Genomic DNA, 17833 nt, shown 5'->3' on the forward strand with positions numbered 1-17833 from the left:
TGCTGTTTTCCACTGCAGTGTTTTCCCCTTGCAGTGTCATGCTTTAGGAATGCAGCTCCTAAGACATTCTCAAGCGTTTGCATTGCACAAATGCTGTCCCACACTCTGGACCAAAGATGTTCTCTGCCTGCATCATTAAAATGCAGGTCTGTCCCAAAGGAATTCTCACCATTCACAAAGTAAGAGTAGAACTAAGGCGCTTATGCTTCAGTGAACTACCGCATGGACTGAACACAAAGCGGTAAAGAAGCCATTGCACTCTAGAATAAAGCTGGGGAAAAAAGCTTTTACTTATGTTGTTTCAGGGAAAATTAAGAGAGCAATTTATTTGCTGATTAACATAGTACAGCTTTGTTTTAAGGAGATTAGGCAGCTGAGGGCAGAGTTCTTTGAATAAGGACAGCATTATTCCCTAGAAGCCATTTGGAAGACACTGGGTGACCTAATTCTTAAAAAACCTAGTGACTGTCGTAACTCCTAACATGTGGCATTATTTTCAGTTGGTTCTGGAAAAAAAAAATTCTTTATACCAGAGGTGAAAAAAGGTAATCTTGTTTATTTAGGAAGGCACAATATATAATAGTTAGGATTCAAAATCCCTAAAGAGAACACTGGATATAAAATAGTAAGAGGGAAGTTTCACTTCTCCCAAATGCTGGTAACATGATCACTGACCCCTACTTATGAGAAAATTTGTGAATGAATGCATTCTCCCACACAGAACATCAATAAAGTCTACAGGAAAGCGTCCAAGTCAATTTTACAACAGCAGAGATCACCCTGTACCTCGCATCCCCGAAAGATTTCTCCTTCCTCTCCTTTTGCCAGGCATGTTAGAACTTGACTGACTTTATGAATCAAGGCACAAAAGCACTGGTTTTATTTCTGAGTACCTTCTTTTTGAAGTAAGTAAAATGCCAAGGGAAAGGATGGGACGATAAGAAAGAGAACTCTGAAGCCCACTTCACATTAAATTCATTACAGCTTCACCGAAAACTACAATGGACGCATCTGACGCTGACTCACTTTTAGTAGTAAAGAAGCTCAACAAGTTAGTTTGCTTTTCCGAGACAGCGTTTCTCTATATAGCCCTCGCTGACTCTTGAACTCACAAGAGGTCTACCTGCCCCTGCCTCCTGGGTGCTGGGATTAAAGGCAAGCACCACCACTGCCCGGCTCTTTCTGTTTTCACCTTTACCTATTAGAGTACCACTGTTCTAACTATCTTTGAATGGGCAGCAGTTGGTAAATGGGGGAACTGAGTGATGGTGAAGAGGATCCCTGACTGGTAGCAGGACTGTAATTCCCCATATTCTAAGTGAGTTTTCTCTCCAACACAAAGGCCAGAAGGTAGAGGGAAACAATATCCCCGGAGGTAGTGAGCCAAAGAGAGAAAACAAGATGCTCCTGATAGGATCTGATGGCTGGCAAGAAGGCTGGTAATTGTTCTCAGCACCACAAGTGACGACACCTGTCTGCTCCCATTGTAGTCACTGAAGGGAAGAGGACAGGCACTGCCTCTGACTTTCAAATTCACAACCAGACAGGACAGAAGTGGATAGAGCCAGCAACAGCCTAAAAGAAAGGTCCATCCACAGAGGTGGAGCCAGGGATAATGTTACAGTTAATCAGATACACGTCTGACTGTCTGTGAGAGTACTACCAGGGAAGTCGAGTCAAGAGAGAAAACCCACCATGAATATGGGAGCACTAGCCTACAAACTGGGGTCCCACACTGAAATAAAGAGGGGAGAAGAAAGGCAGCTGAGTACTGGCATTATCCTTTCTCTGCTTCCTCATCGACAAAGATGTGAACAAGCAGCCTCACACTGTACAAACACGGCTTCCATGTAGACTGACCTCACATCATGAGATAAAAGAAGTTGCTTCTTCTCAGGTATTTGTAGCCAACACAGTGGGCAATCGGTAAATGTACAGCACCATGGCCCACAGACCTCAAGGCCCCAGACAGGAGGAAGCCTGCTTCTCTCATAACCAAAGGCTTTGTAAGGACTTCTAAAAGTTATAGCTTCATGTAACCTAATAATGCTCAAATGTCCAAACTTCCAGTTAATTGTATATTATTTACTAACAGAGGAATGGCACTACAGAGACTTCTATTTTCAATAAAACCAAATTTTCCAACTAGTTATTCCATTTAAAATGTAATTATTACCACTTTAGAAAAGGTTTCATACTGTCTAAGCCGACCTCACACTTACTATGTAGCCAGGATGACCCTGAATGCCTTATTTTCCTTTCTCCATTTCTTGAACGCTGGGTCAACAGGCTCATGCCAACATGTCTGGCTTTAAAACTAAATTTCTAACAAGCAACTTCACTATGATTTATAAACTATCCCCAAATTATTGTAAGTTTCTACTCAATGGCTATTTTGCATGGCTAAATTATGATCTTTCCATCTCTGGTCAAGTCAAACAAACATTCTGATAAAAAGAAATTAACTTAAGAAACAAATAATTTCATTTTCAAGGTACCTCTAACTGTTAGCATCTCCATGTGCTAAGACAAAATTTCTGGGCTGTTCATTCAGTCCTAGTTCTGCCTTCTGGAATGACATAAAGTGTTGTGCATTCAAGCTTCAGACTCACCTTTAGACGTTCAATGGCTTCCTCCCCTCCAGGTGTGGACATGATCCGCTCTTGAATACTGGTCACAGATGTTAAGCCCACCTGACTACTAAGTGAGCATGAAGATGGAGATGAAGTAAGGGACCCCATGGATGCTGTGGAAAAATTGCCAGGGCGTTGATTCTCAGAGGCTAGCAAGTACCTATGCTTATTGTTCTGAAAGTCTTTCAGATCTGGGAGACAGAAAGAAAGGAAGGTAGAAAAAGAGAAGGCGAGAAGCAGAGGAGGAAAAAAGACAGGAAGGAACACCAGTGTGAGAAAGGAGAGCATCAAAGCGCAAGACTAACACACGCTGACACACAAAGACAAGCTCTAGACTGTACAAATGGCAGTTCTAAAACATGTCGCCCTGTCATATTCGATCCTAAGCAGTCAGCCACTTCTGGGTTTAGAAGTGAGAGGCACGGGAGCTAGAACCAGAACTTCAGCCATGTCCTTCCTAAACAGGCAAACTGCAGCCCTGCAGTTCCTCCTCCTTCCTCCGTCTTCAATACAGCCTGACTGCAGCTTTAAACTCCAGGAGTTTTAAACAGAGGGATAGCAATTAGTGCCGCACATTGGCCGAGCTCAGCGTTTAATGCAGATGTTAGTTACGGTTCTGAGCATAGCAACATTTTAATATGCCAAAGATACATTCTAAATTCAAAGAAGTAATTGTAGAAATGAGAAGAATTTTGAGGAAGTATGATAATAACTTTGTATTGAATGGTTATTTCAAAAGGAAAGAATGATTAATGAATTAACAAGTTTTAGTGTATTTTTCATTTGAGTCAAAGCAAACAAAAATGAAAAACTATTTGATGATTTAAGTAAAGCCCTTCTGTGTCTAACAGCACAATCACTGGGCACTGCTAAGTCTCCTTTCCAGTATGACAGCCCAGTTTTCAGGACACGTTTTCACTGGCCAAGGTCTAGCACACAACTGGAAATTAGGACGTTCAACTCGGGCTAGAAAGTTTACCAATAACAACGCTCAATGATTTGCTTTTTTGTAATTTCATTCATTAATCAACCTTCTCAAATGACAGCAAAGAAACCACTGCTATTGGTACAATCTTTTTGGTTTTCTTTGTCTGAAGACAGGGTCTCATGCACCTCAGTCTAACTATAAGGCCGAGAATAACCTTGAACTCCTGACTGCTGATTCTGCTGGGAATACAGGTGGCACGACATACATTTGCATTTCTATGTCAAAATTTTTCTTTATTACATTTATTTATTTTGTGTGTGTTCCTGAGTGGTCAGAGGACAACTTGTGAGAGTCAGTTCTCTCCTTCCACCATGTGGGACCTCAATCCGGTCCTCAGCTTGGTAGCAAGCTCCTTTCCACCCAACCATCGTGCTGGCTCTCACTTTTAAATATGAGAAATCTACATCTCTGAATTTACATCAAAACTACATTTCCTTAAAGGATATAAGGCAATAGAAGTAGTTGGGAAAAACAGTCACTCTGTGGGTTTACTAATGTTTACTATTTAATGAAAACCAGTTCTTGAATCCCCTTAAAGCCTGTGGTAGTTGCTTCAAGACAGTTTGAAAACTACCATCTGCAAATATAGAACATGGGGAAACAAGCAAAGAGGCATGTTTGCAAAGTGAACAGGAATCAGAGCAAAAATCATCTGTCAGCTGATGGCAGCAAGGTGGAAAACGGGGGTAGACAGAGATTAGAAGGTCCCGCGGACACATGCAAGCCCTAAACCAAAGGGAAACTGCAGAGTAGCCAGGGCTGCTCTCCTTTGTGGATAGAAGATTAAAGCTTAGTCATGCATGGTTTTCAGGAAATGCCACAGCTGCTCAGAGAAGGGATAGGCAACAGGCCAGCAGCAGCAGCACCTTGAACACAAAAGCAAGAACAAGAAGGCATCCTCTCCACACCAATATCCTTCAGCTTTGGAGATCTCAGACAGAGCTGTTCCAGGCCAAGAGCCACAAGTGTGTTTGGGCATGCCAGTCCTGTGGGCTCGAGTCAGTACAGTAACTGGTACTACATTTGGGTTCTCCTATGTATTCCCTTGTCTGAAATGGCTTCCTCCAGATAAAAAGATCAACAGAATCTAAAAATTCCCAAACTAAGATTTGATATATCTTCATAAATTATATTAAAAGCATAAGCAACTATTTCCTTGTCAACTTAACATTTATATCGAAAAAATGGCTTGTGATCTTCTGCAATATATATTTCCATTTAAGTCATATACTTCAGAGATGTATTTTAAAATTTTAACTGTAATTTAAGAAAAGAGGAAAAATGTCAATCTAATGATCAAGTAAGATAAGGCCCAAGATACATAGAAAACCAATGGAGTTTAAGCACAGGTGAGTGCTTAACCCAGCACGCACAGGGTTCTTTTAATTACAGAACAGTTTGGCTAACTGGAACTGATTTTTGTAATTATACAGACTCACATTTACAATGCTAATTAAAAAGGAATTTTCCTATTAAATAATTGGTTCATAAAAGGAAACAAATCAAGAGGGAAAAGGGGGTGTTGACATAGTAGTGATTAAAACAAGAGCTCTGAGTTAAACTGCCTAACCTCAACACGAGAAACCGTGCAGCTCAGAGAAGGAACCACTCCTGGCTAGAGTATAATGGGGATGAAGTAACGTTATCAATAACAGAGTTAGTAGTGATAATATGTTTATGGTGCCTAGAACAGGGCCAGGGATATTACAGACATTCAATAAAAGTGAGCGGCTACCATCACTAGCCTCACCAACTGTAATTTTGAGTTTGATTTAGTTATATGGGTAGAAACACTGAAGACTGAGTGGAAGACTCAAGTTCTTACACCTCTAACTTCAGTCAAGGCACACACTAAAATTCACTAGGTTATTTTGCTGAATGGAGAAGGGCATACACAAGAGAATTTGATTTCACATTACACTCTGTCTGGGATTTCCCTGTTAGGGCTGCTGGCATGCAAAGCTCGCTGTAAGGCTGACGCAGCAAAGGCCGATTAGCAAGTCAGCATACGGGACACAAGCCAATACACGATATACACACATTTGCCTCCACTTCCAGAGTAATCATCGATCAATGGGTCAACTAAAGATAAGCAAGAGGGAAAACACAAGAAGGGTCAAAGTTCAGACTCGGTAGTGACATAGAGTGAGATTTGGCATTTGGGAAGCTAAGAAAATGAAAATTCAGTAATATATAATATCATTTTCACAAATTATATTAATTAAAATTCAGATTTTAATCAATAAGAGATAAATTGAAATATATTAGTATTTCAAAATATATATTTTTACATTAAAAATAAAAATATGTTTTACTAAATAAACCCATATTCTATCTGAAAAGTCTATTTTACGGCAAGAACTTTTTTTAAAGTGCTGAGACTAAAAGCAGAGCCTTGCACATGCTAATCAACAGTGATCAATAATGAGCTACACTGCCAATCGTAACTAAGAAAAAATGGATTCCATGCTATACACAGAGATGACTGCAGTCTTAAAGTCATGCACTATACAAGAACACTGTGCAGCAGTACTTTCTGAAAGTCTAGCTCTTGAACTCAGCAAGAATTAGCCTTTTCTTTTCACTTTTCCACAGAGAACGGTCATTCAAAGGTAACTCTCATCTGACAGTAGACAGGACTGGGGAATCCTTACACAAGCATTATTGCTACTGCACCAGTCCAGGGAAACAAGAGCTTCCAAGTAATACTTTTATGAAGTTTTTCAGAATGAACTTAACATTAACATGGCTTTGGGGGACATTTTGCATAAAGAAATTCTGAGATTATCTCATTTCACTGGCTTTTTTTTAAGACAAAAAACTTGTAAAACCATTTTTACTATCATTTAGCTTCATTCATCGAGTCTCTAAAATCTAAGCTTATTTTATTTACTTACTTATTTTTTTATTTGAGGCAAGGTCTCACTGTATAGCTCTGGCTGTCCTGCAGCTCACCAAGAAGACCAGGCTAGCCCTGAACTCACAGAGACCAGCCTGCCTCTGCCTCCTGAGTGCCCACCACACCCAGCCCTAAGCTTTTTTTTTAAGTCTACAAATCTGCAGAGGAAAGTAAGACTCTGTAGCTCCTTCCTCACTTACTATCAATGATGTCTCCCAGTCCCTGAGCACGAAGCAGGTCCTTCAGTCGGGTCACTTCCTCCTTCAACTCCCGTACCAGCTTGGCATTAGGGTCCTCATTGATAACAGCATTGCATTTAATTTGTTTTGCACGATCTGCATATCTAGATACAGAAAGAAAATGCATCCTTGACATTTCTCAGAGGCTCTAATTCTCATAAATAGCATACCATTTGCCTCTAAAGCAAACACTTGAAAAGCCCTGATAAATACCTTATTTGTAGAGGTGACACAGGCTCAGAAGAACTTAAGTGATTTGGCTAAGATCACAACAAAAATAAATACCAGAGAGAAGGCTCAAACCCAGTCTGTATTAAAAATATCTTTAATGGGAGAAGGGAAGATAGTTTCAGATTAAAATCTCCTATATATAAAAATTCAATGAATATTCCATTGGTAATTTATCAGAGCTACATATGCTGATAACTGTATTACTTTTTACAACTTAAACATATCTATAAAAGGGAACACTTCTATTAACATAAATACTATAAGACAATTTTATTATCTAAAACTTATCCAATATCTCACTCAAGTAATTTGAACATATTTCCTGTAAAAAAGCTCTTACTTATTCCAATGAATCTGGAAGCCACAGAAGTAAATGCCATCATAACAAAAATAATTCCCCCCTTATTATGAGAAAGAAAGATCATGATAGCCTTCAACGTGTAAGAAAATCTATGGCATACAAAACTACTCAGCTACTGAGAGCAAAGGAGTGTACCTCAGAGTGCTCAAAGTTTCATCGTAGTTGATATCTGCTGGGCTCAGAGCAGCAACCATTGCAGTTCGAGAGTTGCCACCTAAGAAAATGAAGTATGAGTATCTCCAGTTACACCCATTTTTAAAAGGAGAATTTTATTTACTATGATAAATTTGAGAGCAGACCCTGACATGTAACCAAAAGCCAACAAGTTTTTTCCTTTTATCATTTGTTTGTTTTGACAAGGTCTCCTGTAGCCTTGTTGGTCTGAGCTGGCTATCTTCCTGCCTTCATTTTCTAAGTGCTGGGATTGTAACTATGTGCCACCACGCCTGGAACACCAAAACATTCTTTTATACGATTTCTTTTTTTTCCAAGACAGGGTTTCTCTGTAGCTTTAGAGCCTGGCCTGGAGAATTTATTTTTAAAGATTTATTTATTTATTTATTTATTTATTTATTTATTTATTATGTATACAACATTCCTTCCATGTGCAGCTGCATACCAGAAGAGGGCACCAGATCTCATTACAGATGGCAGTGAGCTACTACGTGGTTGCTGGGAACTGAACTCAGGACCTCTGGAAGAGCAGTCAGTGCTCTTAACTGCTGAGCCATCTCGCCGGCCCCACAAAAACATTCTTCAATGTTCCCTTGCTATGCACTGTTTCCCTCACATTCTGCTCTCTGAATCTCCTGTTCAGCTCCCCCGCCAACCACTCTAACCAGGTATGGTAGTACACGCCTGTAGTTCCTGCACAGGAGGCTGTAGCAGGAGTTCAATGCAGCCTGGGTCGCACATGACCCTATCTTAAACAACCACTCTAATCAAGTCAACCACTCCACCAAAACTGCTCTGTGACAGGAAAACTGACTGGTTGCTTTTTCTGAATGAGGAGGAACAAGGATGAGGAGAATGGCTGATGGATCAAAAAGCATTAGGAGTAAGGAGGAGTAAGACTACGTGGTGAGCCAGGCACACGCCTTTCATCCCAGCACTCAGGAGGCAGAGGCAGGTAGATCTTTGTGAGTTCAAGGCCTGCCTGGTCTACAGAGTGAGTTCCAGGACAGGCTCTATTAGCTACTGGAAAACCCTGTCTCAAAAAAAAAATAACAACAAAAAGACTATGCAGCATGTACTTGGCTATGTAAAATGTGGAGGACTATGAGCTTCTAAGTACTCTGAGGAAGGGGCCAGAGAGATGGCTCAGTGGCGAAGAGCGCTAACTGCTTTTGCAGCAGTGTTTGGTGCCAGGGGATCCAATGCTGCCTTATAGCTCTGCAGGCAACAGGCACACACATGGAGGAAAACACTCGGGCACATAAAGAAGACTCGGCAGGAGTAGAGAGCTCTAAGTGGCTGTATAGAGTACAGAAGACAAAAACTGCTCCTCAGTGTCACGAAGTAAGTGAATCCAACCAGGGGAACCCAAAAGCAAAACCAGAGAAAGACAAAAAGGACTCAAGTTTACTATGAATCATCTAGAGATAATTCTTCTCCAAAGCGGACATGGAAGAATGAGCCATAACAGGCATCATTAGACAGTACTAAAAAGACATCTACTGCCGGGCGGTGATGGCGCACGCCTTTAATCCCAGCACTCGGGAGGCAGAGGCAGGCGGATCTCTGTGAGTTCGAGACCAGCCTGGTCTACAAGAGCTAGTTCCAGGACAGGCTCCAAAACCACAGAGAAACCCTGTCTCGAAAAACCACAATCAATCAATCAATAAATAAATAAAAAGACATCTACTAAGTTAACAGGGACTCGTGGTCAACATACCTAGATTTTCTCTAAGGAGCCAAGTAAGAACAGAATCCCTGTAAGGAATAAAATCAGTCTTCTTCTTCTTTTTACTCTATCAAAGAGAAGAGAATAATTTTAGCAATGTTATGGGGAAAAATTCACATGAAAAGCAAACCAGTTGAAACTTCTGAAACAAGCAAACTGTAATGGAATTCCATCATGATTGAAACATTTCACTCACGGCCCAATTTTTCAAAAAGCACATGCAAATTTTTTTATTTTAAAATCTTTACAATACAAAAAGTCAAGAAAATAGTATTACAATACACATGGTAGACTTACCACGTAGTTTTAATTATTATTATCTTGCCATTACCCAAACCACTTGAGTAAATTGCAGGCACAAGATCTAAATGCTTCAGCAAATATGTAGTTTATAAGGAACAAATTTAGTAAATTTAACAATAATGCTATTCACTAATAATACTATCCACATCTCTAGACCTGCTAATATTTTAAAACAAACTCAGTATTTCAGTTATAAATACTTCAAGCACATATCTTTGACAAGGAGTTAAAAAAACAACATGACCAGTAATATGGCTCAGGACTTGATACACTAGATAACACCCCAAAGGAGAAAGGCTCAGGACTTGATACACTAGGTAACACCCCAAAGGAGAAAGGCTCAGGACTTGATACACTAGATAACACCCCAAAGGAGAAAGGCTCAGGACTTGATACACTAGATAACACCCCAAAGGAGAAAGGCTCAGGACTTGATACACTAGGTAACACCCCAAAGGAGAAAGGCTCAGGACTTGATACACTAGATAACACCCCAAAGAAGAAAGGCTCAGGACTTGATACACTAGGTAACACCCCAAAGGAGAAAGGCTCAGGACTTGATACACTAGGTAACACCCCAAAGGAGAAAGGCTCAGGACTTGATACACTAGGTAACACCCCAAAGGAGAAAGGCTCAGGACTTGATACACTAGGTAACACCCCAAAGGAGAAAGGCTCAGGACTTGATACACTAGATAACACCCCAAAGGAGAAAGGCTCAGGACTTGATACACTAGATAACACCCCAAAGGAGAAAGCCAGCTCACAAGAGCTGTCCTCAGACATGGACACATGTACCACAACACATTCCTGCCCACAACAATAATAAAGAAAATCATTTCAAATAAGACCCAAGCAATGTCAAAAACAAATTAAACATTTGAATACTAAACATTTTAATGCAAATACTGCTTCTACCCTGACCTTATTTCATATAATTCTTAACTATTAGGTGCTCTGAATATTAAAAGAATATTCAGAAGAATAACAAAAAACTTAGCGTATTTGTATAGAAATAAAAGGAAGAGAGAACATACCATTATCTCATACATCTTAACTATTAGGTGTTCTAAATATTTTTGTTCATAATAATAACAAAAAATTTAGAATATTTGTAAAGAAATATACAGAAGAGAAAAATCTATGCTATTGGATAAAGGAAGATATGAAGAGTCGTCTCTAGCTTCAGTTAAGAGTTTAAATTCTACAGCCTTTACTTCAAAAATGTTTTACATTACTCATAAGCTTCAATTGTCAGAAATAAGATAAAAAAGGATAGAGATGTATTAATAATATATAATTTTATTTGTTTTATGTTACTTGTTTGCAATAATCTCAACAAATTAGCTATGCTTTAGACCAGGACTACAAGAAATATAAGCTTCTCTCTTTGGAGTGGTTTACAGAACTATTAAGAGACACTCTTACAGATCGCTGGATCAAGCATCATGAGACAACACAAATGCTTCCTCAAATTTCTCTCTTCTTCCTTTATTCTATTCCTTCTCCAAAGTACTTTATGTTCCTTAATTATTTCTAGTGTGAAGTCCCATGATTCACAGCATCCTAAACAATCATTCAAAATTCCACAGCCAGAAAAACAGCAACAAACCCTTTGTGAAGGTTCTGTTCTAACTGATGCCCCTATTTATCCTCTAAAATGTGCAAACCATTTGGCTAGTTCAGTGTGACTAATCCCCGCCGTACCTTGCTGGTGCAGTTATCCTACAAATGAAAGCATTTCAAGGAGAGAAAAAGAACACAGGATAAACCTCTAGAATAAATGGAAATCAGAGTACTTTCTAGAGACAAGAAAAGATTTAATTCTAAGTGGATTTGAATCACCCATTAATCTAAATTAGAGCATACAAAAACTATCTTAGATATTAAACCTAAATAATGAAGACTATGCAAAATTTGTTTTAGCTGTAGTGTGCCAGTGCTGTAGAAACAAAGACTTTAATCCACATATGCACTGCAAAGACAGTGACGGTCTGTTAAGATTATAGTGGAATTGAAAAGTTACAGTGTTGTTGCTCTCTTCAGGTGGTATCACAATGCACTGTTTAAAGAAATGTTGGTGGAAACAAACCTACTATACTGCCAGTCATATAGAACATACAAGTACACATAATTCTGTTCAACACAGGGCACTTGCTGATGGAGACTCACCTACGTATCACCAAACTGTTTTCCACTGCTTTAGTGTACCCTTTTCACTTCCTCAATGACAAAGTCATCTAATGGTGCATTTCTAGGAATGCATTCATCTCATTAAATGATACATGATTGTAGTTTAAAATATATATTACTGGCTTCTAAATTAACATCATTCTCCAAAGCCACACTGGTTAAAATACTCCAAAAATATATTTGAAGTAAGGCTCAAAAAAATTCGTCAAATTTTGTGTCTTTGCTCTAGCTTTACACACAGGTATAGCTGTTTTCAGTCCACTTCCAGTACAAAGCTATATTATACCCTAGCCCTGCTTGAAAATTTAAAAAACCACATAAAAAGGCCGAAAACATAAAGACACGTAAGTATCAGCAGTTTACTTGCTGAGCAGACATCCCCTCTGAGAGTGGAACAGAAAACTTACCACCTCCGCCAAGGCCGAAATGACTTTGCCCAAAGTCGTAAGAGACTTATTAATATTTGCACCTTCCTAAAATAAACACAAACATGAAAGAATCACAGCAACGAATTTCTACTGCGCACACCACTCATGCTGCTCCAAGCTGAGCACATCTGCTTCTCCCTGCTCCCCACCCCACCCCAGTCCCTGTGGGTGCTGGGATCTGAGTGCAGGTCCTGGAGTGGCAGCAAGCACTTTACCCAGAGACACCTCCTTAGCCCCACATATCTGCTTCCTTAAGACAGAAGTTCTAAAGACATCTATGTGTAGCCTTTGGTCTTTCCTCTGCTCACTTGGTAATATGCTTAGAGCACACACCCACCTCCCCATCCTTTCTGCATGTGCTGTGAAACCTCACACAAGCAAGCCTTCCTCCCACAGCTCACCAACATGGAAGTCCTGTCCTTGTGAAACAACAGCTCTGTCTCAGCTCACACATGTTCTTACATCACTATCTCATACATCTGATTCCCATTTTACTATCTCTTCCATCTGCCCAAATTTTGCCCATTTCTCAAAATATAATACAACTCTCACTCTTAATCAAAAACTCTTCTCTATTTTGTTATCTAACTTACCATTTCATTGAAATTATAGATCAATAATTGATAGATTTTTTTTCATTAAAAAATAGATTTAAACATTGGGTTTTGTAGGTCACAACATCTCTGATGCAATTCTGCCAGTGCAGCATAAAAGCAGTCACAGAGGACTGGGGTAAAGCACACTGGTAGTGTGCTTTGCTAGGACACACAAAGCACCACATAAAAGAGACACGGTGGCACACACAGCTAGTCTTAACACTCAGGATACAGAGAGATCAAGCCCATCCTAGCTACGTATTAAGTTCTAAGCCAGCCTGTATCAAAATAATAAATAACACTATAAACAATATATAAATTAAAAATCATAGCTATCTCTCAATAGAAACTAATTTGTAAAACCAGGGAGAAACTAGATTTGCCCCATAGCTACAGTTTGTAGGCCCTTGTTACAAAACATTGATTGACTAGATCTTTTGCTAAAATAAATACCTTTAATCGAGTTCCTTTGGCACCAGTTGAATCAGCTCGTTCGCTTCCTGCTAGATCCACCAAGCTGATTTTACTGACCTAAGTAAAGAAGAGTAATATGGAAATTATAAAATAAGCAAGATAGTTAGGTGTGTAGTTCATGGTTGTGATCCCAATACTCAGGAGGCAGAGCAAAGGCAGGAGGATCATCCACATGAGCTCAAAGACAGTCTGCTCTATATAGTGATAATAAATTCAAGACTTGACAACAAAGACAGGAGTCCATGCACCCAGGAAGCAGGCAGAGATGAATTTCTGTGAATTCCAGGCCAAACTGGTCTCCATAGCAAATTCCAGGCCAGCCAGAGATACATACTGAGGTCATGCCTCAACACTCATTGACATCATATGCATGCACATGTGCATACATGCACACCCACAGACACACACATGAAACCTATTAAATTGCCTTATGAAACATGAAGGATCAAACAACTGGAGCTCTGTCTCTCTAGCTCTCTCATTCTCTCTCTTTTTTTCTCCAAGACAAGACTTCTTTGTAGCTTTTTCGAGCTCACTTTTTAGACTAGGTTGGCCTCAAATTTACAGAGATTCACCTGCCTCTGCCTCCCAGTGCTGGGATTAAAGGTGTGCGCCTCCACTGCCCAGCCACAACTGGAGCTCCTATAAACATCTAGTGGCAATAACTATTTTGAAAACTGTTTAGCTGTTACTTAAGAAGTTAAGTATGACTTTAATCCCAACACTTAGGAGGCAGAGGTAGGTGGATCTCTGTGAGTTCAAGACAAGCCTGGTCTACATGGTGAGTTCCAGGACAGTCAGGATAATAAAGAGACCCCTCCTCAAAAAGCAAAACAAAATAAACCCAAACCAGAAACTAAACACACATCTGACACAAGACTTAATTCTACTCTTAAGTATTCACCAGTACAAATAAAAACAAAGTCAGATTCAAATTGCCAGCTGTGCATGGTGTGTACAACCAGCTGTGCGTATTGTGTACAACCATCTGCGCGCAGTGTGTACAACCATCTGTGCGTATTGTGTACAACCAGCTGCGCGCAGTGTGTACAACCAGCTGTGCATGGTGTGCACAACCGGCTGTGCGTGGTTTGTACAACCTGCAATTCCAATACTTGGGATGCTCATGGAGCTGAGTGAGGTCTAGGTCAAACTAAAGAACCAAAGAACGATCAGAAAAACAAGAAACAACAAATCTACACACACACACGTGCACAAATGTTCCCAGGGTCAGGTGAATGAAATAATAAAATATCTGTCATCAAGGAAAATGAACAAACTATCAACATAACACAAATGAACCTCAAAATCATCATAAACAAAAGAAAGTTGGCAAAAATGTAGTATATACTGTATCACTAAATATAAACTAATCTATAGTGACATAAAGCATTGGATGATGCTTTATAATACCTTTATAAGACCTCAATATAACACCTTAATAATATCTCAATAAAATTTTTCAAAATTTTTTAGTTTGAACAAAAGAAGAGATGACTTAAAAGTTGCTGAGCTGAGGTAAAGCTAATGGCAGGACACCTGTCTGAAATGCAAAAAAACCTGAGTCTAATTAGCAGAAACAAAAAAATAGTCACTAAACATAAAATGATTCTACTCTTAGTGACAACACTAGCAGATAGCATTCCCTTGACAGGGCAAAGGGCAGAGCGTCCTGTCTAAGGATCAGTAGAATAAATTTAGATTCAGGTGTGTCACACTAGGGATACAGCACAGGGGAAAGCACTTATCTAATATGAGTGTGTTCAAGTCCTAGCACCCCACTCACCCCACTCCAAACAAAAAGAATACCGCTGAATGCCACTTAAAAGTTTGTCATATTAGCCAGGCGGTGGTGGCACACGCCTTTAAACCCAGCACTCGGGAGGCAGAGGCAGGCGGATCTCTGTGAGTTCGAGACCAGCCTGGACTACAAGAGCTAGTTCCAGGACAGGAACCAAAAGCTACGGAGAAACCCTGTCTCGAAAAATCAAAAAAAAATTGTCATATCATAAATATATTTTAATTAGTTACAACTACAAATTAACAAATGTTGAGTGGTTACTTGGAGCCAGGCATTACTATATGAAGTTAACCTACACTGATCCATAACCATTTAAACAACTCTCTGAAGTTGTTACAGAGGGAGAATACAGAGGCACAAGGAGGTTAAGGTAGTTTGCTTGAGATTATGTAACTAAAAAGTAGCAAAGCCATAACTCACAAGCAAGCGATTTTATTTCAAGCTCTACAATATTTAACCACTAACAAAATGAGAAATTAACAATCAACAGTTGCTGGAGAAAGCTTGCCTAGTATGCTTGATGGGTTTCGATCCTCAGGACCAGAAAAACAGACAACAACAAAGGAAAACGGGGCTGGCAACAGCTCGTAGTAGAGGGTCTGCCTACCATGTAGGCTCTGAGTTCAATTCTCAGTAACAGAAACAAACAAGCAAAGGTGTTTGAACAATATTAGAGTTGTTACAAAGTTATTTCCCAAGAAGGAGCACACTATGCATGCCTGACCACCTGCAGACATCCCTGCAATAACTTTATCAATGGTTACTGTCATCCAGTCAAGAAGAAAAAGTATTTTTCCCCAAAAGAACTACTTAACTATCTTGCATGAAATAAGTAAACTATTAGACCCAGTTTTAACTTATATTTTAGCCGTGTTTTCTAGCTTTCAGTTCCATTAAATACCCACACTGAAAACTGATGTGGAGTAAATGCTGAGTGGAAATTAAAAACCACCTCCACAAAGTCAAAGAACACTTATCCCGTCTAAAACTAGCAGAGCTTAGTAGTATAAAAGGGATTTCTCACACTTATCTCCACAAAATCTCCTCATGACAAGAGATCAGAAGCTCTCCTACCTTCTCAGTGGACAGGTTAGTCTCGGTATCATGCTTCTTCTGGGTGAAAACAATGGTAAACACAGCGTGGGAACGGCTACTGGTCTCATTCATGTTGGTAGCTGCCACTGTCCTAAATAAACCCAAAGGTGATCATGTGACAAGAGAATTCTTCCATGAGAATTGAAATGGGTAGCAGGCTCTATGCAACCACACATAACAATCATGGACAACAGTCTGGAATTCAGACTAAAGGACTGTCACTGACACAATTGCTCTAAGTGCAGTCTTATTTGGGAGCCCATCAAGTTACCCCACAACTCCAAAGGCAGCCATCAGAATCACTCTTCAAACTCCAGCTATCCCTTTAGTAATCACTAGAGTGTTTAATTTTTATTCCTCATTTGGTGCTCATTTATTCCAGAATCAATTACTACCACAGCCTCATCTAGACATTACAGCTAACATTTTACCATGACTTAAATCAATACCAAGAGTTAACTAAAGTTCTGACCTGCTTCAACAATGCACCATTTTAATGAAAAGACATCTACTTAATGTGTTGAAGCCTATACCACTCCAGCATAGCCAAGACTCAAAGGACTCTGCAATTAAAAACAACTTAATAGTTACAAACATGGTTTCAATCCTTACAATGGAAAAAAGGACCTCAGAATATACCAAAGGACTCAGTCATTAGTCTATTTCCTACCATACCTGGCTTTGTTCCCAGCATCCATGAGGTCAGCAATGTCAGTATAAGAAGTGACTGCCAGCTTGGACAGATCCTCCACATAGGGTCCAAGAAGCGGGTGTTCACGCACACGCAAATTGCCCTTGTTTTTGGGATTCAGCAAATCTCGTACTCTCTCACAGTAGATTTCCATGTAGCTCACCTAGGAACATTTTATTAAAGTAAATTAAAGAATTTGGAAAAGATATATACACATTAGACACTTTTTCAAAGCTAAGTATAGTGTTTCAGACCTGAAACAGAAGGATCATGCATTCGTGGTCAGCTTAGACTGAAAAAAGGAGATCCTGTCTCTTTTAAAAAAGGAAAACATTCGTAAAAAACTGTTCAACCATAGGTCAGAACACTATAGTCCTGGACCCTGTACTCTACTATCAGTATTGTGGATGTCAGGTTACAGGGGTCAGAAATAGTCTTTCCTCAAGAAGGAAGAGAGGGGAGCTGGAGAGGTGGCTCAGAGGTTAAGAGCACTGGCTGCTCTTCCAGAGGTCCTGAGTTCAATTCCCAGCAACCACATGGTGGCTCACAGCCATCTATAATGAGTTCTGGTGCCCTCTTCTGACCTTCAGGCAGAACACTGTATATATAATAAGTAATTTAAAAAAAAAAAAGAAGGAAGAGAAGGCAAACAGGTACATATAGCAGCTATGTGTCTTAGGCACAACATATATTTCAGTAGAACTGTATTGGTGCTCATCCCCTTTAAAGCAGGATCTTTTGTAGCTAAACTGGGTCTCAATCTTGCAATCCTCCTGCCTCAACATTCCAAGTGCTAAGATTACAGGAATGTACCATCTCACCCAGCTTTATTGGAATTTTAAAAATGTGTATTACTGTCAGCATTGAGGCTTAACGTGAGGTTATTCTAAAAGCCTGGAAATTAATATTTTGATTAGTATTAAAACCAAGGGATAGCCAGGAGGTGGTGGCCCAAGCCTTTAATCCCAGTACTTGGGAGGGAGAGGCAGGTATGAGCT

The 17833-nt window shown here is 39.7% G+C and overlaps 1 protein-coding gene across 16 annotated transcripts in view; it reads right to left on the reverse strand.

The window, feature by feature from the left end:
• The window catches only part of Kif1b (kinesin family member 1B), a 134587-nt gene that overhangs the window by 74685 nt on the left and 42069 nt on the right, over positions 1–17833 (reverse strand). For 4 of the 16 annotated variants that reach the window (XM_075946220.1, XM_075946219.1, XM_075946211.1 and 1 more), the window contains exons 6-15: positions 16820–16998; positions 16124–16235; positions 13228–13305; positions 12158–12223; positions 11265–11282; positions 9246–9321; positions 7487–7565; positions 6721–6863; positions 5662–5703; positions 2613–2824 (exon numbers count right to left, since the gene is read on the reverse strand). In XM_075946220.1, coding sequence (XP_075802335.1) covers positions 2613–2824; positions 5662–5703; positions 6721–6863; positions 7487–7565; positions 9246–9321; positions 11265–11282; positions 12158–12223; positions 13228–13305; positions 16124–16235; positions 16820–16998 — 1005 coding nt within the window. The remainder of the gene's footprint in view (positions 1–2612; positions 2825–5661; positions 5704–6720; positions 6864–7486; positions 7566–9245; positions 9322–11264; positions 11283–12157; positions 12224–13227; positions 13306–16123; positions 16236–16819; positions 16999–17833) is intronic. The other 12 variants (XM_075946222.1, XM_075946221.1, XM_075946226.1 and 9 more) reach the window with 5 other exon arrangements.

The sequence above is a fragment of the Microtus pennsylvanicus genome, chromosome 13 (assembly GCF_037038515.1).
Source record: "Microtus pennsylvanicus isolate mMicPen1 chromosome 13, mMicPen1.hap1, whole genome shotgun sequence".
Taxonomy (NCBI): Eukaryota; Metazoa; Chordata; class Mammalia; order Rodentia; family Cricetidae; genus Microtus; species Microtus pennsylvanicus.